This window comes from Marmota monax, unplaced genomic scaffold (genome assembly GCF_021218885.2).
Source record: "Marmota monax isolate L192 unplaced genomic scaffold, Marmota_monax_Labrador192_F-V1.1 WCK01_AAM20220418_F8-fsc00227, whole genome shotgun sequence".
Classification (NCBI taxonomy): domain Eukaryota; kingdom Metazoa; phylum Chordata; class Mammalia; order Rodentia; family Sciuridae; genus Marmota; species Marmota monax.
In genome coordinates this window covers 819,820-844,321 of record NW_026695208.1, presented here as the reverse complement: position 1 = coordinate 844,321, position 24,502 = coordinate 819,820, and the positions used below count along the sequence as shown (strand labels likewise).

At 34.2% G+C, this 24,502-nt stretch overlaps 1 protein-coding gene across 7 annotated transcripts in view; it reads right to left on the bottom strand.

Annotated features, from left to right (window-relative positions):
• Myo6 (myosin VI) overlaps window positions 1-24,502 on the bottom strand; it is a 155,883-nt gene that overhangs the window by 79,145 nt on the left and 52,236 nt on the right. For 6 of the 7 annotated variants that reach the window (XM_046430436.2, XM_046430438.2, XM_046430437.2 and 3 more), the window contains exons 3-6: window positions 20,354-20,423; window positions 15,046-15,119; window positions 3,996-4,125; window positions 1,277-1,382 (exon numbers count right to left, since the gene is read on the bottom strand). In XM_046430436.2, the coding sequence (XP_046286392.1) occupies window positions 1,277-1,382; window positions 3,996-4,125; window positions 15,046-15,119; window positions 20,354-20,423 (380 nt within the window). The remainder of the gene's footprint in view (window positions 1-1,276; window positions 1,383-3,995; window positions 4,126-15,045; window positions 15,120-20,353; window positions 20,424-24,502) is intronic. The other variant, XM_058574523.1, reaches the window with a different exon arrangement.

Genomic DNA, 24,502 nt, shown 5'->3' with positions numbered 1-24,502 from the left:
TAATTCTGAGAAGCATACACATTTACAGAGAATAATACATAATACAGCAGGAACAGTACTAGTGAATGTGCTGGTCCTAACAGTAAGATCATGATTAGATTTAACTTCGAGGTAACTAAAAGAACTAATTAAAATAAATGCTAGGGTTCCTTCCATTTTTAAAATGCTATGATTATAAACAAAGTGTTTGGAGTTAAATTTGATGACAGCAAAGGGGATACACTGAAGAAAAAATTTGGGAAGTAGATATAAAAAGGTGAACATCATAAGCTTAAGGGAAAAAATGGTTTGAAGCACACTACTAGAGAAACACTGAGAAGAGAATGTCCACCTGGATTTGGGGTTTTGAAAGAACATTCCTAAATTTCCCTTTGCCTAACTAGCACTGGTACTCCCAGGATATTCATACAAATAACATCAGAGCTGGTTTTCAATAATCTATAGACTAGCTTCCATATAAGGTAATTGTATCTTAAAAATAATAGAGCCCACATTCCAAATTATGCCACAAAATATACAAAGGTGTTAAAAGTCTACCTGTTCAAATTCTCAAAGAAATATTTACTCATGCTCATAATGGTACCAAGGATGGAAAAAATTCCATCATCAACAAATGCATGCATAAATAAAACGTATCCCTACAATGGAATATTACTCAGCCTTTAAAAGGAAGGAGATTCTAACACATAATACAACATGGGGTTTGGGGGGTTTTCTACCTTTTTAAAGAGACAGGGTCTTGGTTTGGAGATTCCACTTGGTGGTAAGGCACCTGCACCTGCTCAGCATGTGCAAGGCCCTGGGTTCCATCCAAAACACCACCAAAAACAAATAAATAAATAAAAAGAAAATGCAAGGTCTTGCTAAGTTTCCCAGGCTTGTCCCAAACTTCTAGGTTCAGTCTCCCATAATCTGGGACTACTGGAACACCAGCCTAAACACAGGTAAATCTGAGCAAAATGAAATAAGTCAGTAACAGAAAGATAAACACTGTATTGATTTCGCTTAAATGTGGTATCTAAAGTAAGGTAAATTTATAGAATCCAAATGTAAAATAGCAGCTGCCAGAAGGTGAGGATAGTAGAAAACACAGGATTTTTTAATGGGTATATAGTTTCAGTTTTTCAAAATGAAAACTTCTGGAGATTGTATGCACAACAATGTGAGTACACTAAACATCAGAAATGGTTAAGTTGGCAGATTCTATATTATGTGTTTCTTACCACCAAAATAGTGTCAATCTGTTAAAAATATTTCAGGTTAGCTAACTACTTACCTGAGAACAAATTTTGTATTTTCTGTTTTGCCAGCTCCTGATTCTCCAGATACAATGACAGACTGGCTTATCTTGAGTACCTTCATGTCTCGAAAAGCCTTATCAGCTAGGGTCAAAATAACACATAAATGGTGAACAATACACTAAATATAGTTATTAAATGATAAAAGTTCACTTTAGAAGCACTTGCTCCTAAAGAAATCATAAATTAACAAACAGTTAATGAAATTTTTTAGCACTCAAAAGTGTTAAAATAACATCTCCAAAAATATTTACTTTCAACACTCTTTTTTTAAACAATTTTCATGAGGTACAATTAGCATACAGTAAGACTTGCCAATTTTTTTTGTGTGTATGTGGTGCGAGGGGTTGAACCCAGGGCCTTGTGCATGCGAGGCAAGCACTCTACTAACTGAGCTATATCCCCAGCCCTCTTTCAACACTCTTATTACCCTAACAGCTAAATAACATGAAATCCAAATAAACAACTCTTAAGTTCATGCTTTAATATCTATATATTACAAATTGTGACTCTTCTCTCCCTAATCCACAGCAGATCTGCAGAGGGATTTAAAAAAAAAAAAAGCTTACTATGCATAACTAATGAAGCCCTCAGAGAGAAGCAGAAGTAAGAAGCTTCTAATTAAGAAATATGGCAACCAAAATTTTTGCTGGAAATAAAAAACACATAATTGCAAAAGAAATCTATAAGATTCCCTGTAATACTCCTATGAATTTAAACATCTTATAGAATTTGCAGCCATTTCAAAGATAAGCAAACTGCTTTAAATTTTAAGACTTGCAATTGTTTATAATTTTTAACTATCTTCCTTACATTCCAATAATTTAAGCTATAAAATGTCTTAAATTTTAAAAGACTGCACAGATTAAGCAGAATTTAATTATGTTAAATTGGTTTGAAATTAAAACAAGTTAAGATAGTTCCTGACCAATTTGGCTCAGTAAGACAATTTCTCACCTCAAACATGTGCTACCCATACCAATAAAGAAATCTTTATAAATGACTTAGACTCTAAGAACAGAATGTAAACCATATGCTATAGTTGGAATAGGTTTGGGTATCCCCTAAGGATTACTGTATTGAAGACTTGGACTGCAGGATGGCATTGTTGGAGGTAGTGGAATCTTTTGGAGGTGAGGCCTAGTGGGAGTTTCCTTGGCTTGCTGGGGATATGCTCTCAGAAGGTAGTTCTCCTAAAACCCTTTGAGTACTTAGAAGAGAGTTGTTATAAAAAAGTAAGCCATGGCCCTCCCATCTCTCTGCTTCTGGTTCAAGATGTAATCACTTGCTTGCTCTTGCCATTGCTATCTGCCATGATATAATGCAGCCAAGGGGCAGTTACACCACAGAGACTGCACTAACTATGCTATTTGTGAACCTTCAAAACTGTGAGCTAAATAAACTTCTTCATAAGCAGCCTGTTCCAAGCACTTTGTTATATTGATGTAAAGCTGACTAATAAGCAATATGCAAGAGTACACCCATTCCTTTGTTCAATTTATCAACAACCTGTTCCACCCACTTTTATAAAATCATTTTAAATACTTTATTATACTTTATCTTAAGCAATAAAAGACTAAAAATAAAATAGTTTGTCTACACTTTGTAACTTCTCTCCAGTGATGAGTTCACACATATTCAGGATCTAAGGGTTGTGCACCATTTTGCAGGCTGATAAAAGAATATACAAATGTTCATCAAATTGTCTTAGACTAAAAGTAAATCTGCTGATACACTGGACTTGGCTGATGCATTTATTCTGCCTAGTAATACAGGGCACACACATCAACCATCCATCAATCTCAAAGTGAAGCCTGGTTAGGCCAAAACACAAGTATAACAGGAAAACCCAAAGAGAAACTGCACTAAGAACCAGCATCAAAACATGGCATTCATCTGCTGGTTATGTGTGGAAGCAAAGCAGTGAGGTAACATCTCTGACTTGTCAGGGGAAAGGATAGAAAGTAATTTCTAACTTTGACCAAATAACTCCATCTCTCCATGCCTCAGACCTAGAGAGCCTCAAGAAGAGAGGCTGAGAAAGGCCAAGACAGATTGCACTATTTTTGTACACAGATTCCCCAGTATGTACCACTTTCCATTATTTAATTTTATAAAGCCCTGATGCAAAATACTGCATGAAGGAAGCCTGCTCTTCCATCTCAAACATGGCCCAAGTAACACACTCACAGGCAATGACCTGGGTGAGAGAGGAAGGCCTGGGCCTCAAGGCTGCAAAGGAGGATACTTCTTTAAAAATATTTTTTTAGTTGTAGGTGGATACATTATCTTTATTTAATTTATTTATTTTTTATGTGGTGCCTCATGCATGCTAGGCACGTGCTCTGCCATTCAGTTATAGCCCCAGCCCCTAAAGGAGGATACTTTTAAGATAGAGCCGATCATATGAGGAATCAAAATACTGCTTTTATTATGACAGAAACACCTAAGAGGACACAGGCATCCAACAAAGTTGATGATGTATGACTGCTCCATGAGTTGGCTGCAAAAGTATTCTTCCCCACCCTGTGTACAGGATACCTGCTCCTAACCAGGCTGACACATCCAAAAAACAAAATATATATTCAAAAAATAAATATTCAATTCATGGTATCTTCTATTAATCCAAGAGAAAAACTATATAAATTTGTATGATATAAGAAAAGACAGGAATTAAAATACAAGCAAAGCACTTACCAATTGCAAAGACATGGGGTGGCATTGTCCCAAGAGATTTTCCTTGATATGATTTTATTGTATCTGAAGAATATATTTTAGGGATATCAAAGTATGGGTTCACTGCAATCAGAATGTTGGCGACATATGTCTAAATAAGAAAAGGATAAAATGAAATTTTCCAGTTAATTTTTTCATGCAAAGCTGAACAAGACTCATAGGAGAAAAAAAATATACAGCAAATAGATACCTCCAATTCTCTATATAATCAGAACTTTAATATTTGCATTTCTAACAGTAAATATTCCCTGATTTCTAGAGAATCCATCACTTACAAAACTATTTTTTGTGAGACATAATTTTATGTACTGCATGTAACTTTATTTACATATAAATATATAGCTTTATTATAGATTACTTTATTGCTATTTTGCCTTTGTTATTCAGTCAGGGTGTTATGTTCATTTTTGTTAAATCCATATATGCTTAATTATATTATCGATGATATTTATTTTAAGGTGGTTATTAAATATGTATCAAAAAAGGGTACAACAGTTTTGATAAAATAGAAAAAGTTGGATTAAGTAATATCTAAGGTCACATACAATTTTAAACTTTTATTCCATCCTACTAAAGAAAGCCACAATCAACGATCTTCTCTCAAAAGTGGCTGCAGCCAAAAATCAAAATAAATTACAACACTTTTTATTTAGTGTTATTGCTCACAGAACATACACTTTATGTTTCTGCAAATTCTCTAATTTTCATTTTTTATTAAATTATTTATTTACCCTGATTTGTTATATATGATGGCAGAATGCAATTCATTTCATATTATACATATAGAGTACAATTTTTCAAGTCATGGTTGTACACAAAGTGCATACATGTAATTAGGGTAATGACGCCTAACTTGTTCCACCATCTTTCTTATCCCCATGCCCCTTCCTTTCCCCTCCCTCCCCTTTGCCCTATCTAAAGTTCCTCCATTCCTCCCCTGCTCCACCACCCCCATCATCATTATGAATCAGCATCTTCACATCAAAGAAAACATTCGGCCTTTGGTTTTTGGGGATTGGCTTACTTTACTTAGCATTACATTCTCCAACTTCATCCCTTTACCTGCAAATGCCATAATTTTATTCTCTTTTAATGCTGAGTAATATTCCATTGAGTATATATACCAAAGTTTCCCTATCCATTTATCTAATGAAGGGCATCTGGGTTGGTTCCACAATTTAGCTATTGTGAATTGTGCTCCTATAAACATTGATGTGGCTGTGCCCTTGTAGTATGCTGTTTTTAAGTCCTTTAGGTATAGACCAAGGAGCAGAATAGCTGGGTCAAATGGTGATTCCATTCCATGTTTTCCAAGGAATCTCCATACTACTTTCCAGATTGGCTGCACCAATTTGCAGTCCCACCAGCAATATATGAGTGTGCCTTTTTCCCCATATCCTCACCAACACTTATTGTTGTTTGTATTCTTAATAGATCCCATTCTGACTGGAGTGAGATGAAATCTTAGAGTAGCATTTTTTATTTTTTTATTCTAATTTGTTATATATGGTGGCAGAATGCATTACAATTCATATTATATTCATAGAGCACAATTTTTCATCTCTCTGCTTATATACAAAGTATATTCACACCATTCCTGTCTTCTTCATATATGTACCTGGGGTAGTAATGTCCACCTCATTCCACCATCATTTTTTACCCACTTACCCCCTCCCTCTTACTCCCTCCCCTTTTCCCTCTCTACAGTTTGTCTAATATTCCCATGCTGCCCCTCCCAACCCCACTATGAATCAGCCTCCTTATATCAGAGAAAACATTCAGCATTTGGTTTTGGGGGATTGGCTTATTTCACTTAGTATTATAGTCTCCAAATTCATCCATTCACCTGCAAATGCTATGATTTTATTCTCTTTTATTGCTGAGTAATATTCCATTGTGTATATATACCACAATTTCTTTATCCATTCATCTACTGAAGGGCATCTAGGTTGGTTCCACAGTTTAGCTATTGTAAATGAATGTGCTGCTATAAACGTTCATGAGGCTGTGTCCCTGTAGTATGCTGTTTTTAAGTCCTTTGGGTATAGACCAAGGAGTGGGATAGCTGGGTCAAATGGTGGTTCCATTCCCAGTTTTCCAAGAAATCTCCATACTGCTTTCCATATTTTGGTGCACCATTTTGCAGTCCCACCAGCAATCTATGAGTGTGCCTTTTCCCCAGCATCCTTGCCAACATTTATTGTTGTTTGTATTCTTAATAGCTGCCATTCTGACTGAGATGAAATCTTAGAGCACTTTTGATTTGCATCTAATTGCTAGAGATGTTGAACATTTTTTCATAATCTGTTGATTGATTGTATATCCCCTTCTGAGAAGTGTCTGATCAGTTCTTGGCCCATTTATTGATTGGGATATTTGTTTTTGTTTTTGTTTTTTTTTTTTTTGTTTGTTTGTTTGTTTTTTGGTGTTAAGGTTTTTGAGTGCTTTATGTATCCTAGAAATTAATATTCTATCTGTTGTGCTTGTGGTAAAGATTTGCTCCCATTCTGTAGGCTCTCTATTCACCTCACTGATTGTTTCTTTTACTAAGAAGCTTTTAGTTTGTATCCATCCCATTTATTGATTCTTGGTTTTAATTCTTGTGCTATAGGAGTCTTATTAAGGAAGTTGGGGCCTAATCTGACATGATGGAGATTTGGGCCTACTTTTTCTTCTATTAGACACAGAGTTTCTGGTTTAATTCCTAGGTCCTTGATCCACTTTGAGTAGAGTTTTGTGCATGGTGAGAGATAGAGGTTTAATTTCATTTTGTTCCAAATAGACTTCCAGTTTTCCCAGCACCATTTGTCAAAGAGGCTATCTTTTCTCCAATGTATGTTTTTGGCACCTTTGTCTAATATGAGATAACTGTAATTATGGGGGTTTGTCTCTGCATCCTCTACTCTGTACCATTGGTCTACCAGTCGATTTTGGTGCCAATACCAAGCTGTTTCTGTAACTATTGCTCTGTAGTATAATTTAAGGTTTGGAATAGTAATGCCACCAGCTTCATTCTTCTCGCTAAGAATTGCTTTGACTATACTGCATCTCTGATTTTCCAGATGAATTTCATGATTGTTTTTTCTATTTCTATGAGGAATGTCATTCGGATTTTGATTAGAATTGCATTGAATCTGTATAGTGCTTTTGGTAGTATGTCATTTTGACAATATTAATTCTGCCTATCCAAGAACAAGGTAGATCTTTCCATCTTCTAAAGTCTTCTTTAATTTCTTTCTTCAGCATTCTCTAGTTTTCACTGTAAAGGTCTTTCACCTCTTTCATTAAGTTGATTCCCAAGTTTTGTTTGTTTGTTTGTTTGTTTTGAGGCACTTAAAAATGGGGTGGTTTTCCTGGTTTCTCTTTCTGAGGATTTGTCACTAATGTATAAAAATGGCTTTGACTTATGGGTGTTGATTTTATATCCTGCTACTTTGCTGAATTCATTTATAAGTTCTAGAAGATTTCTGGTGGAATTTTTTGGGTCTTCTAGGTATAGAATCATATCGTCAGCAAATAGTGATAATTTGAGTTCCATATCTGTTTAATTTCTTTCGTCTAATTGCTCTGGCTAGAGTTTCAAGAACTATGTTAAACAGAAGTGGTGAAAGAGGGTATCCCTGTCTTTTTCAAGTTTTTTAGAGAGAATGCTTTTCAATTTTTCTCCATTTAGAATGATGTTGGCCTGGGCTTAGCAGTACATAGCTTTTACAATGTTGAGATATGTTCCTGATATCCCTAGTTTTTCTAATATTTTGAACATGAAGGGGTATTGTATTTTGTCAAATGCTTCTTCTGCTTCTATTGAGATGATCATATGATTTTTATCTTTGAGTGTACTGTTGTGATGAATTACATTTATTGATTTCTGTATGTTGAACCAACCTTCCATTCCTGGGATGAACCCTACCTGATTGTGGTGCACTATCTTTTTGATATGTTTTTTTGTATTCGATTTGCCAGAATTTTATTGAGAATTTTTGCATCTATGTTCATTAGAGATAGTGGTCTGAAGTTTTCTTTCTTTGATATGTCTTTGGATATTGGCCTATAGAAGGTGTTTGGAAGTTTTCTCTCTTTTTCTATATCATGAAATAGTTTGAGAAGTATTGGTGTTAGTTCTTCTTTAAAGGTGTTATAGAACTCAGCTGTGTATCCATCTGGTCCTGGGCTTTTCTTCATTGGTAGGCTTCTGATGGTGTCCTCTATTTCCTTGCTTGAAATTTATCTGTTTAAATTGTGTATATCATCCCCTGATTTAGTGTGGGCATATCATATGCCTCTAGAAATTTGTCGATGCCTTCAATATTTTCTATTTTATTGGAGTACAAATTTTCAAAACAATTTCTAATTATCTTCTGTATTTCTGTAGTGTCCATTGTATTTATACAACTTTTTTTGTAGTTGTAGATGGACACAATTCCTTTATTTTTATTTATTTTTATGTGGTGCTGAGGATCAAACCCAGGGCCTCACACATGCTAGGCAAGCACTCTACCACTGAGCTACAACCTCAACCCCTTACACAACTTTTACAGGATGAAGATAATACTTTTATCTTATCAATCACAAGCAACTCAAACTCAGCCCATCCAAAGTCATGATCACCTCTTCCCACCTCCCTCAAAAAAAAATATTCTCCTCCCATATCCTCTCCCAGTACATGGATGGCATGACCACCAAGTCACCACAGACAGAAATCAGAGTCTCTAAGCCTCCTTCTCTATCAGGATGCTTCTGTTGGCTCTGCTTATGAAATCTACTCCCCTCATTCTGTCCCTACAGCAGAATTTTGGTTATTTATCATCTTATACAGCATACTTGATTTACCCTGCTACTGAAGATTTTAATATGCTCTGGGTCCACCCCCATCAGGAAATGCAAAATAGTGATTTAGCTATGAGGTGACCTCTTGGTCCAGAGCTCTGCAAAACAATATATATTAACCACTGCCTAGAACACTGATGAGATAAACATTTAGTGAGCAATTTAAGCTTGTTTTTAAACTCTAAATTTAACTGTGGCTTTAAAAAATCAGAAAAAAATGCACCGAAAGGGTTTATAATATTCCTAGTTGGGTAGATAGCTGTGGTTTAGTAATACTGAGAAAACCAGGGCACGCATGGCCATATTTCTTTCTCTCTCTCTTTCTCTCGCTCTCTCTCTCTCTCTCTCTCTCTCTCGCATGGCCATATTTCTCTTTCTCTCTTTCTCTCTCTCTCTCTCTCTCTCTGTGTGTGTGTGTGTGTGTGTGTGTGTGTGTGTGTGTGTAATACTGAGTGTTGAACTCAGGGGCACTCTACCATTGAGCTATATCCCCAACATTTTTCTTTTGAGACAGGGTCATGCTACATTGTCCAGGATGGCCTAGAACTTGTGATCCCCTTGCCTCAGTTTCCTGCATAGCTAGGACTACAAATATGTGCCATTTTTTCTCTTTTCTGCCTCTAGCTGTGGGAAAGAAATGCTATGAAAACACTGGATTCTCAGAGTACTTATCTAAAATGCTCCAAACATTCTCAAAGATGTTTCCTGGAATAATGTAAAAAATAAAAGAAATTCCAGATATTAATCTTTCTAAGGGAGAAAAGAGGAAAGGATCAGAAATTTTAGTAACCATGAACATGTTAAGTGTGGGTTAGCTGTTATTTTACTCAAATCTAAGACAGGATAGTAATTATTTTTATCATTATGAAACATAAAATATCAAATTTAAACTACTACTCCAAATTGCTTCCTTCACTTATATATATTATTGTAATTGCTCTCTTCATTTACATATATCATAGTAATAACAGCTATTTTATATAGTACAGATATTTAATGGTTTTATAACTAAAAGACATAATCAGCTGGGAAAAAAACAGCAACATGGCTTCAGTTAACCTTGAAAATACTGGTTCTACACAATAATTATGGGTGACTTCAACACACCTCTCTCACAATGGGACAGATCCTCCAAACAAAAGCTGAATAAAGAAACTATAGAACTCAATATCACAATCAACAACCTAGACTTAACTGACATATATAGAATATATCAACCATCATCAAGTGGATATACTTTTTTCTCAGCAGCACATGGATCCTCCTCAAAAATAGACCATATATTATGCCATAGGGCAACCCTCAGTAAATATACAGGGGTGGAGATAATACCATGCATTTTATCTGATCATAATGGAATGAAACTGGAAATCAATGATAAAAGAAGGAAGGAAAAATCCTACATCACATGGAAAATGAACAATATGTTACTGAATGATCAATGGGTTACAGAAGACATAAAGGAGGAAATGAAAAAATTCTTAGAGATAAATGAAAATACAGACACAACATATAGGAATCTATGGGACACAATGAAAGCAGTTTTAAGAGGGAAATTCATCGCTTGGAGGTCATTCCTCAAAAAAAGGAAAAACCAACAAATAAATGAGCTCACACTTCATCTCAAAGCCCTAGAAAAGGAAGAGCAAAACAACAGCAAATGTAGCAGAAGGCAAGAAAGAATTAAAATCAGAGTGGAAATTAACGAAATTGAAACAAAAGAAACTATTGAAAAAATTAACAAAACTAAAAGTTGGTTCTTTGAAAAAATAAATAAGATCGACAGACCCTTAGCCATGCTAACGAAGAGAAGAAAAGAGAGAACTCAAATCACTAACATACAGGATGAAAAAGGCAATATCACAACAGACACTACAGAAATACAGAAGACAATTAGAAATTATTTTGAAAACCTATATTCCAATAAAATAGAAGATAGTGAAGACATCGATAAATTCCTTAAGTCATATGATTTGCCCAGACTGAGTCAGGAGGATACTCACAACTTAAACAGACCAATAACAATAGATGAAATAGAAGAAGCAATCAAAAAACTTCCAACCAAGAAAAGCCCAGGACCGGATGGGTATACAGCGGAGTTTTACAAAACCTTTAAGGAAGAATTAATACCAATACTTTTCAAGTTATTTCAGGAAACAGAAAAAGAAGGAACTCTGCCAAATTCATTCTATGAGGCCAACATCACCCTGATTCTGAAACCAGACAAAGACACCTCAAAGAAAGAAAACTACAGACCAATATCTCTGATGAACCTAGATGCAAAAATCCTCAATAAAATTCTGGCGAATCGGATACAAAGGCACATCAAAAAAATTGTGCACCATGATCAAGTAGGATTCACTCCTGGGATGCAAGGATGGTTCAATATACGGAAATCAATAAATGTTATTCACCACATCAATAGACTTAAAAATAAGAACCATATGATCATCTCAATAGACGCAGAAAAAGCATTCGACAAAGTACAGCATCCCTTTATGTTCAAAACATTAGAAAAACTAGGGATAACAGGAACTTACCTCGACATTGTAAAAGCTATCTATGCTAAGCCTCAGGCTAGCATCATTCTCAATGGAGAAAAATTGAAGGCATTCCCCCTAAAATCTGGAACAAGACAGGGATGCCCTCTATCACCACTTCTATTCAGTATAGTTCTCAAAACACTGGCCAGAGCAATTAGACAGACGAAAGAAATTAAAGGCATAAAAATAGGAAAGGAAGAACTTAAATTATCACTATTTGCAGATGACATGATTCTATACCTAGAAAACCCAAAAGGGTCTATAAAAAAACTACTAGAACTAATAAATGAATTCAGCAAAGTGGCAGGATATAAAATCAACACGCATAAATCAAAGGCATTTCTGTATATCAGCGACAAAACTTCTGAAACGGAAATGAGGAAAAACACTCCATTCACAATATCCTCAAAAAAAATAAAATACTTGGGATTCAACCTAACAAAAGAGGTGAAAGATTTATATAATGAAAACTACAAAACCCTAAAAAGAGAAGTAGAAGAAGATCTTAGAAGATGGAAAAGTATACCCTGTTCATGGATAGGCAGAACTAACATCATCAAAATGGCGATATTACCAAAAGTTCTCTATAGGTTTAATGCAATGCCAATCAAAATCCCAACGGCATTTCTTGTAGAAATGGATAAAGCAATCATGAAATTCATATGGAAAAATAAAAGACCCAGAATAGCAAAAGCAATTCTAAGCAGGAAGTGCGAATCAGGCGGTATAGCGATACCAGACTTAAAACTATATTACAGAGCAATAGTAACAAAAACAGCATGGTACTGCTACCAAAACAGGAGGGTGGACCAATGGTACAGAATAGAGGACACAGAGACTAATCCACAAAGCTACAACTATCTTATATTTGATAAAGGAGCTAAAAGCATGCAATGGAGGGAGGATAGCATCTTCAACAAATGGTGCTGGGAAAACTGGAAATCCATATGCAACAAAATGAAACTGAATCCCCTCCTCTCACCATGCACAAAAGTTAACTCAAAGTGGATCAAGGAGCTAGATATCAAATCAGAGACTCTGCGTCTGATAGAAGAAAAAGTTGGCTCCGATCTACATATTGTAGGGTCGGGCTCCAAATTCCTTAATAGGACACCCATAGCACAAAAGTTGATAACAAAAATCAACAAATGGGACTTACTTAAACTGAAAAGTTTTCTCTCAGCAAGAGAAACAATAAAAGAGGTAAATAGGGAGCCTACATCATGGGAACAAATTTTTACTCCTCACACTTCAGATAGAGCCCTAATATCCAGAGTATACAAAGAACTCAAAAAATTAAACAATAAGAAAACAAATAACCCAATCAACAAATGGGCCAAAGACCTGAACAGACACTTCTCAGAGGAGGACATACAATCAATCAACAAGTACATGAAAAAATGCTCACCATCTCTAGCAGTCAGAGAAACGCAAATCAAAACCACCCTAAGATACCATCTCACTCCAGTAAGATTGGCAGCCATTATGAAGTCAAACAACAACAAGTGCTGGAGAGGATGTGGGGAAAAGGGTACTCTTGTACATTGCTGGTGGGACTGCAAATTGGTGCGGCCAATCTGGAAAGCAGTATGGAGATTCTGGGAAAGCTGGGAATGGAACCACCATTTGCCCTTCTTGGACTTTTCCCTGAAGACCTTAAAAGAGCGTACTACAGGGATACTGCCACATCGATGTTCATAGCAACACAATTCACAATTGCTAGACTGTGGAACCAACCCAGATGCCCTTCAATAGATGAATGGATAAAAAAAATGTTGCATTTATACACCATGGAGTATTACGCAACACTAAAAAATGACAAAATCATAGAATTTGCAGGGAAATGGATGACACTAGAGCAGATTATGCTTAGTGAAGCTAGCCAATCCCTAAAAAACAAATACCAAATGTCTTCTTTGATATAATGAGAGCAACTAAGAACACAGCAGGGAGGAAGAGCAGGAAGAAAAGATTAACATTAAACAGATACATGAGGTGGGATGGAAAGGGAGAGAAAAGGGAAATTGCATGGTAATGGAGGGAGACCCTCATTGTTATACAAAATTACATATAAGAGGTTGTGAGGGGAATGGGAAAATAAACAAGGAGAGATATGAATTACAGTGGATGGGGTAGAGAGAGAAGATGGGAGGGGAGGGAGGGGGGATGGTAGAGGATAGGAAAGGTAGCAGAATACAACAGTTACTAATAGGACATTATGTAAAAATGTGGATGTGTAACCGATGTGATTCTGCAATCTGTATTTGGGGTAAAATTGGGAGTTCATAACCAACTTGAATCTAATGTATGAAATATGATATGTCAAGAGCTTTATAATGTTTTGAACAACCAATAAAAAAAAAAAGAAAATACTGGTTCTAAAATTCTACTTTGAAACATGATAATTTGTTATATCCAAATTAACTTTCACTGATGTTATCACAAGTTAAATTTGTTTTAACAAATTTCAAAATACTATATTATCTAAAACAGCATTTAGATTCATCATCATGAGGCTACTGATGAGTAAATTTTGCCTCTAAATATATTTCCACTCAAGAATACCCATATTTAGGGCTGGGGTTGTAGCACAGTGGTAGAGGGCTTACCAAGCATGCATGAGGCACTGGGTTCAATCCCCAGTACCACATTAAAAAAAAATAAAGGTATTGTGCCCATATACAACTAAAAATATTTTTTAAAAGCATACCCATATTTAAACATAAATATACTCTTTAGTCAATTTTGAAAAATATCAAGAAAGTAAAATCTTTAATATTACATATAACTGGAAGATGGCAAATAAACTCTTTTGAAATAGACTAGATTGATTCTATTTCCCAGCTGTCACTACTTAGACAGATGGCAAAGACTATATGTAATTTAGTCAGAATTAAGTAAGTACAATTAGACAAATTGATAGTGATATAAAAGATTAAGACTGTCATTTGATATAGTAAGTGTCAAGGAAGCCATGTGTTTTCTTCGTTCAAAAATAATGAAGAGCCTCATTCTTATAACAGGAGAACTACAATGGGGTAATTTATCTCTAGCCAACAAAGGAATCTATGAATAGGTTATTTTAGAATAAAATCCCATACATGCTCAAAGAATAATTATAATTAAAACATAGGAGTTAAGCATCCAACTGAAAGATTTGGTGTAAACTCTTGACTATTATTATTTTTTTTAATCATTAAAAGCATTACTTTTTTTTTTCTTGTGGTACTGGGGATTAAACCCAGGGCCTCACACAAGGGAGGCAAGTGCTCTGTCACAGAGCTACACACCCCCAACCCTGTTTGTTACTTTTGATACTATCTTTACTAACAAGAAATCCAACAAAATACAATTCATGTTTTTTAAATACTCAAATTAGGCACTTTAAGTCTGAAAGATATTAAATGATGCTCTGTATTCATTATTTCACTCCACAAATATTTAGCAAGTGTCCACTGTGTACCAGGCCTTTTCTAAGCAGTAAGTTAGGAAGCATCTTGTCTCTGGGAGCTCATGCTCTATTCAATTGGCTCAGATCAAGCATGCTTTCACGTTAGAAAATTTCAAGCCTAGCAAAATCAAATAGCAGCTTGTAAAATAATTATCTCCACAAAAACTTAAAACATAGGTAAAATACTTACATAAATTCTGTCTTTACTATATCGAACTTTGATATTATGGAGAAGTGTGGCTTCATTTAAATACATTAGTGAACCTAGGAAATAAAATTTGTAGATCATTAGACAGTTGAAGAAAAACAAGTAAAAATAATATTATCTTTGGTGGAATGTGATGGACATTATTATCCAAAGTACATGTATGAAGACATGAATTGGTGTAAACATACTTGTATACAAACAGAGATATAAAAATTGTGCTCTATATGTATAATATGAATTGTAATGCATTCCACTGTCATATATAAATTTTTTTAAAAAATCAATAAAAATAATATTATCTTAATCAAAATCACTGACTGACGCAAGTTAAAATTTAATTACTAAGTTAGATTTAATTTCATCTTTTTTTTTTTTTTTTTTTTTGGTGTATGTGTGTGGTGCTGGTGATTGAACCCAGGGCCTTGTGCATGTGAGGCAAGCATTCTACCGACTGAGCTATATCCCCAGCCCTAACTCCATCTTTTTAAAACTCAGAGGCTGATTTAAAGTAAATTTACTTTACATATGTGTTACATAATAATTTGTTTGTTTGTTTGTTTGTTTATTTATTTATTTATGGAACAGGGATTGAACCCAGTGGTGCTTAACCCCTGAGCCATATCCCTAACCCTTTTTATATTTTATTAGAGACAAGGTCTCACTGAGTTGCTAAGTGCCTTCACTAAGTTGCTGAGGCTGGCTTTGAACTCATGATCCTCTTGCCTCAGCCCCCCAAGCCACTGGAATTACACCACCAGGCCCCACTACATGATATTTTTAAATGATGAATTTCAAACTAGGGGAGTACCTCTACTAAGTAGCAATGAGTGTACACAGTGATGAAGGCTGATTAAAAAGCCAAGTAAAATTCAAGAGGAAACAATCACCCTCTAAAGAGCCCTGATTTTAATGCACTTTTTGACACAACAACATGAGACACTAATCCATTCTGATGCTCAGAATCTCACAGATAAAATATAAAAGATGAACTTTTAGACTGGTAAGGGCTCATCAGATCATTCTGTCAGTCCTTATAACTGGCATGATGAAATATAAGTCCTGGAGAAATTATGTAAGTCTTAACCCAGAATATGAAGCTAATTCAGGATAAAATTAGGATTTTTTTTCCTGAGGAGTTTCCTTAGAATGGAATAGCAACTTTCCTTCAAACTGAAGGATTTGGAGAGGGTTAGACTGCAAAGGTATGTATATATCTGGTTTGGTTACTTGGTCATCTTTCTTTCTTTCAACTCCTCTTCCACTTTCATCTTCCAGAAGTCTAGCTTACACGTTTCATGTTTCTTGATTCAAAGTTCTCCACTGAACCACCATCTCTCATTTTTCTCTGAAATAACCTGGTCATAGGATATCATCTGCTTACTCTAAGTAAAAATTTCTAATCCTATAGTGAACCTTCCCTGGAAAGTTAACCCTATAAATTTGTACTGACATGTGAATGAATGATTGCTAGCTCTCCTCTCCATCACCTGCCATACTCACCATCTTCCTTCTCAGGGATATCTGTTCGTTAAACCAAATAAATCCCCAATTAGTACCAAAGACAGTGAGAATTTGGACAGAAGAACCTTCTTAAATCACACTAGTCAGGCTATTCCATTTTCATGAAACATGGAGGAAAAAGAGAGGAAAATATTTGCAACTCTCAGTTTGACAGAGTGAGAAATTCAAAGTCCCTATCACTTTTTACACCTCCCTGAAGGTGTGACCTAGAGATGTTCTTAAGGGTCCCAGAAATAGCTTCCTGAACCACCTGATTCCTTCTTACTTTCTTTTAGGAGTTAATCTTTGAGTTACTTGGTTTGGTTATTTATATGAAATCTTGTATGTGAACTGTACACTTCTTATGCCTAATTATCACAGATTTAACCATATTTAAAAGAATATTAAAATTTTAACCAATATTAAAAATAAGATATGATAAAAGTATAAACAATTTCTTTCTTCATAAATAAAGATGACATGTCATGAGCTTTGTAATGTTTTGAACAACCAATAAAAAAAAAGAATATAAAAAAAAAAAATATATATATATATATATATATATATTTTGGTAGGGGTGGGGAGGAGACACCCCTACTGACTCAACTTCCAAAGTATATAATATCAAAAATTTCTAATGAAGAATAGTTACGACTTCATTATTAAATTTAGAGATATGACTAGAGAATTATGAGCATTTGAGATCCTGCTTATTCAATATAGCTCTAGTTCACTGAAAGAAAAAAATAGGAAGTCACAAACAATTTCAACACAATTGAAGTCAATCCAATTCTAGATTTATATTATTGTAGGGGTCATTCCATGACTGAAAAAGAGACTGAATAAAGTAATTTTGGGGATTATTTCCAAATGTATACTCTATACTTAATTATTCTCAACACCTGACAGGTCATATTCATGAAGAATATTATATGTCATGTAAGTAATAATAGCTTAAAATCGCATGAAAATATGCTATTATTTTCTTTATGATTACTGACTTCACATCCCTGAATTATTTTCCTATTCTGGTATTAATGCCCAAGAATCAAATAAAAAATGCAAAACAAATATACTAATCCCCACATATAAAACTCTTTACATAGAAAACTTAGGGCTAAAAATAGATAACTAATTTTGATTAACTGTTGGGGCACTATCAAAAGACAATATATACTTCTGTTTTAATCAAATGCTTATCACATAGTTCAGAATAGACATCAACATTTATAATTACATTATCACTATGATATATTAAAAAGGAAAGGATTTTTGATATATGCATTTGAGACCCTAAGAAAATATTAATGTCATTTGGAAAGGATAGCAGTATGGTGGCAAGGCACGATAAAAGAACTAAGTGGAGGAAGCACTTCAGCTGGAAAACCTACACTCAACAACCTAAGCTGCATTAATGACAGTGCTTCAGAAAAAGGACTTTGAATAGGCTACTGTACCATGAGAACATTTAACATCTACATCGTGCAGGGGCAAGAGGCAGCAAATCCATACTAAGGTCAGGGAAATTTAAAAGCAGGTCAAGTATATCAAGGTGAAGTAAAAAATGAAAGAATATTTTAAGAAATGGATTTTAAAGCTAGGCACAATGGTGCACAGCTATAATCACAGCTACTCAGAAGGCTGGGGCAGGAGGATCACAAATCTAAGGCTAGCTTCAATAACTTAACAAGACTCTGTCTCACCATTGTCTATCTGAAAATGTGTGCTTCCTCTCTTATTTGCATTCACTTTATTAAAATATGACTGTTTTTTGTGTAGCACAAAAAAGACTGTCTCAAAATAAAAATTAAAAAAGGACTGGGGTACATCATTTATAACCAGAAGAATGAGAAATTATACTCCATTATATATAATGTATCAAAGTGCATTCTACTGTCATGAATAACTAATTAAAACAAATTTTTAAAATTATTTTTTAAAGGACTAGGGATGTAGCTCAGTAGTACAGTGTTACTGAGCTCAATCCCTAGTATTGAAAGAAAGAAGGAAAAATAATTAAAATATTCAAATTCATATGATATATGATCTGTGTAACTCTACATCATGCAGAATCAGATGAATGAGAAATTTTACTCCATTTATGTATGATGTGTCAAAATACATGCTACTAACATGTATAACTTAATTAGGACAAATTAAAAAATAAAATATTCAAATTCATTGATTTAAATGAAAAAAATTTAATATATGAAAAGGATTAATTCCTAGTTCTACATACCCTAGCAAATTTTAACAGATACAAATTTTCTCTTATTTTAGATATGGTAGGTATTCCTGCTTTTACTTTCACTTTATTGTTCAAAAATGCATATCTCATGAGACATACTCTCCAGAAACTTTGGAAAGGAAAGGAACTGCACATTTTTTCCTTGACCTTTGTACCTAATAACAGTTATCATTTAATGAGTCTGTCAGAGGTCAGATACTATGGCAAGCATTTAAAGTATGTAATCTCTAAGCAAGCAACATATAATTATCACTGCCATTTTAAAGATGAGAATCTCAAAAAGAGTGAGTTGCCATGGACACATAAGCTTCCTGACTGCATAGTCAGAATCAGAATTCAGCCCTGCCTGACCCCATTGCCCAAGGTTCTTCTAATACCATCACTATCCAAGGATAGCACTATTTACATATGGGGTACTACCCCTATTTACAGTTCTCACTCAATAGTGAACTACAATGACCATCAGTAAGAACAAGTCTATTCATTTATCATTTTTTCTTAAAATAGAGTTTTTAATGTCAGGTAACATTAAGGAAACCCATGACAAGTGGATATGATCCCTAAGTACTGTCCGCACTGATGCAGTTTGCTTATGGAATGTCCCCCAAAGACTTATATATTAATGGCTTAGTGCTCTGCTTGGTATTACCAGAGATGGTAAAAACCTTAAGAAGTGGGGCCTAGTGGAAGGTCCTAGGTCACTGGAGATGCGCCCTCAAAGCAGGCAACAGGCCCTTCCTTGCTCTCTTTGCTTCCTGGCTGTTATGAGGTGAGCAAATTCTTCCACCACATGCTCCAATCATGATGTGCCTCCTCACCAAAGGCCCAAAAGCAATGAGGCCAACCATGAACCGAAACCTCCAAAACTGTTAACCAAAATAAATCTTTTCTCTTAAGTTGATTGCTCATGTATTTTGTTAACAAGAAAGCTAACATATACCCTTTCTCAAAAAATTAAAATATGATTACTTCTTAATGTTGAAAATGTAAGAATAAAGGTCATCTTGTTGAAGTATTTATCACTGGATAAAGGTCATCGCCAAACATGTTCAAGTATTTATAAGTTAAATTAATTTTTGTTTTAATATAATTTTCTGAAGTAAATTTTTCTGTAAGTAGTTATTATATATTTTTTAATGTTGCTTTGCTTCAAGGAGTGATATTAATGATTCCCACTGACTCAACTTCAAAATTACTGAACCACTATAAAAATCACCTGACTCTAGATAAATTTCAATGACTTTCAAGATTTAACAAAACACCTTTAATTCCAGCTTCAGAGTAAATTATTACCATTCCTTACATTTGCACAACTGAAATAATACTAAAAAGACACTCAAGAGATTCTTTCACCAAGTGTTCATCTGCAGCAACAATGAATTTAGGACTTCAGAGCTCCTCTATTAAGATGAACCTTCAACTGAAAAGGCTACATTTTTTTTTCCTAAACCAGTAGTTTACTAGTAACAAAACCACTAATTTATTTTATGGAAGAATAGTTTCTGTTTCTGTGTTAACATTAATTTTTAACTTCATACTTACAATTATCTTCCACATCTTTTTTACTGTCCTCTTCTGCAGGGAACACTTGGTTTATGAGAGCCAAAAATGTCTAACAAGCAAAACAAAAGCTCATTAAACTTGAGGCTGATTCATAGTAAGAAAAGTAAAGGAGTTTAATTGGTTGCATATATTGTAATGGCAAACAATATGTTCTTTATTAAAATATAATGCAGCTACTATTTAACAAGGCATTAACCCCAAAATAGGATAATGACTGCTTAAAAATATTATTCATTATTACTATGGGATAAGAACCAATAATGGAAACCAGTAAGTAAGCATCACAAGCTCTTACACTCAGAGTGGGACAAAAAACAAGTACATTAACATTAAATGTAACAGACATGCTATTTAACATCTTCAAAAATAAAAAAATTTATGTTTAAACTTACAATTCTTATGTAGGAATATGTAGGAATTTTAATGTTTTAAAAAGGAAAAGGTAACATTCAATAAGATGTGACAAAATAAACTATTATTTAATTAATATTATTTGAGTAAAACATATTTGACACAGAGTCCTATATAAAAATACATCAGAAACATAAATAGTCCCCAAAAATATTTAGACCATAAAATTACAAATATCCATAAATAAACCTGCATTTATTTATCACTTAAATGCTATGGTAGACACAGCAGAATTAAGATAACATCTTGTAAGAGAGAACAAATGATCTCAAATTACATCTAAAGAGAATTAAATTGTTTTAAATATATTTATTTATTTACTTTTATGTGGTGCTGAGGATCGAACCCAGTACTTCACACATGCAAGGCAAGTAATCTATCACTGAGCCACAACCCCAGCCCATGAATTAAATTTTAAACCAGGATATTCTAACAGTTATTTATAAATTTATGTCTCTGAACAACTACATTACTCTTGGGGTTGAAGTTTCCAACCACATCAAATAAAACTTTAAAGGAAAATGGTATAATTATTTTAAAATAATATTTTAGTAATAGAGTATGTATTTCAAGGTCAAATAATATTTTAGTAATAGTGTACTTCAAGGTAGAGTTCGATCCCAAGCACCAAAAAATAATCATCATATTTGTAGATCTGTATGTGTGCTTGTGTATATTGTATTAGACAAGAGTATCACTATAGTTTACGGAGTAAAATCCAAGGACTATTTCAATTCAAAGTCATGTCTAACTCAGAAAATCGTTATATACTCTAAAAATTCTAGAAGTTAATTATTTGAAAACTAGTACCCATATTCTCAATGCTATAAATGTGGAAAATTTTGGAAGAATGACATAATTATTCTACAGTGTGAATTAAATAATCTATAATGTGAATTAAGTATAAGAATGGCAATAAAAAAACAACTCTAATATATAACTAATTCTATAGAAAAACACATTCAGAAATAACTGCTGGTGTCACAGAACTAAGGGCTCACTTGTTACAGCCATGGCAACAAGGGCAAGAACTCTCCAGACTCCAGGGTTAAGTTCTATCCTGGCAGTAGTTATGCCAAATAAAAAAGATTCCAGGAAGTTAGAAGAAGGGGCATGGAAACTTGAGGGGAGTGGGGAAACATAGTTGCAAGAACGTTAAGGGCAGGTAAAATGAGTCCTGAAAGGTGGTTTTTCTCCCTCCTTCTTCATCCTCCAAATTATCAACCAGCCCCCAATTTTCTTCTCTTCTGTGAGGAAAAAAAATTTTTTTCTCTATCAATTTAATTGCTTTCTCTTAAAAGGGGGAAGTTTTCTTTTCCTAGTAAAAGATCATGTAACAAGTACACATTGATCATTCAGCATTAAACACCAACCACACAGCAAATCCGGAGCATCAAGGTCCAATGACAGAAGAAAAGAATAAAATAACTCCTGTACTTGACAATACAGAGTGGAGAGGGGAGACCAATGGAAACTATTCTTTTTAATCAAAATTACAAGTGCGCTAAAAAGTTATACCAATCGTCAAAGGAAAAAAGCAATCAATAGTTAATTCTATTTCATGGGAGGGAAAGATTTCGTATATGTGGAAAGTTTTTATGGAGAAGCTGACCTCAATTAGAGTCTTGAAAAACAAATAAGCATCTGCTAAGCGTGTAGTTATAAAGAGTGGCATTTCAGGCAAAAAGAAAACTATGAGTAATGAAATAAAGCACCCAGTACCACCTGGTTTGTTGTGAGGACTTGATAAACACCTGCAGAAGGAAAGGGCAGAAGAGAAGGAGAAACACACACACAAGAGTAAAGCAAGAGTACGGAGGGAAAAGTGCTGTTCACAAAATATAAGACCAATAAAGAGGACAGGGAAAAGAAAATATTTAGGGCTTTGGCTTGAAGGCCAGTCTGCTGTAAATATGGAACATAATTTCAATTTAAGGTGTCAGGATACCATTTTTAGCAGAAAAATGCATAGCATGTGACAAGGAGGTTTCATTTGATTTAACTCTTTTTTTTTTTAATGAAAACATTCACACAAAAACACACATACTACACATACCTGTTAACATATTAAGATCTATTTCTTATAAATTAAAACACACACAATATACATACCTAATGCAATGTAAAATCTATTTCTTACTATGAGTCACAAATGAAAAACTTGAAAACCATTGCTATCATCCAAACTGTGTTCCCCATGAGAGCTGACCCTCTCCCTCCTCTATGCCTCCACTGCACTAACACACAGTAGACTGGACTGGTTCATTTCTTCATGCAATTAATTTCTAATAACATTTATGTAAATAAAAGATTACTTCTCCTATAGATATCTTAAAGCATTTGTATTCCACTTAATGATTTATTAAGACCTTAATTACACAAGGGGAAAATGAAGACTAAAAGTAATCTCTAAGAATTTGTTAATGCTAAAAAAAAAAAAAAAATGTGAAAAAAAAAACTTTAGTTTATAGAATTATCTACATATCTATAAAATTTACATGCCTTAATAATTTAAACCATGTCTTTATTGGTTCTACATATGTATCTCATTAATACTAACAATGCACAGTTTAAAGCACATTAAAATATTTAAAATATAAAAAAGCAAGTGCCCATAAATCAAGTTTCTACTGTACTTTGAACTGAATTATTTTGACACCTGCAGATGTAACAATATGTATTACCAGAACATATATAATAAATACTTTTCTTTCTGATTTATTGTTTATAAAATGTTAAAAAGTAAAAGCTTTCAAATATACAAAATAATTGAGCCATTAAAATTTTTTTCATTTTGTAAATGTACTACATTATAAGTAAAAATAGGTGCCTGTTAATAAGAGAAAAAATTAGAAACACTTTGCCTTTCCTTCCCTCAAGGTATCTTTAATTGGTCTCCTCTAACATGGCAACATTATGTATTATGCATTTCGGTTCCTGGGTTGTTTACAGTAACAGAATAGTTTTCTCTCTGAAAAGACCTCATGAGAGATCCACCTTGTTTTTCTAAAGTTCCCAGAAGGATGGCAGTTATATGGCATTAGTTAACTGTGTATCAGTAGAATATAAATTATTCATGAACATTTGCAGAGTCTAAAGTAAACAGAGACGACATCCAGAAGAAATGTTTAACAAGAATATTTGTTAAATTGTAAACTGTGAAGCTCTCCCACAAAAACAGACCCTACTAGTACTCATGAAAACTGCAAGACAGATTATTTACAATGAATACCTTCTCTATGAGCAATCCCAACTTGTGGTCACTGTTTTCCCACACTTCTATTTGGTAATATTATCTAGCCCATGCCTAAGCATAAAAACAAACAGGGGCTGGAGTTGTGGCTCAGTGGAAGAGTGCTTGCCTAGCATGTGTGAGGCACTGGGTTCGATTCTCAGCACCACATGTAAATAAATAAAATAAAGGTCTATCAACAACTAAAAAATATTTTTTTAAAAAAAGCAAACAGCATGTGCATAGAGCTAAAGCATATTTTTAGGCAAATCCCATGCCAATAAGTTCAAAAGAAGCCTTTTAAAAAGATTTATATGGGGGTGGGGATGTGGCTCAGTAGTAGAATGCTTGCTTAACATGCACAGGGCGCTGGGTTCCATCCCCAGCACCACAATAAATAAATAAACAGACAGACAGACAAACATATAGCCACATGCCTATAATCCTAGCAACTAGAGAGGCTAAAATAGGAGGCTCTCAAGTTC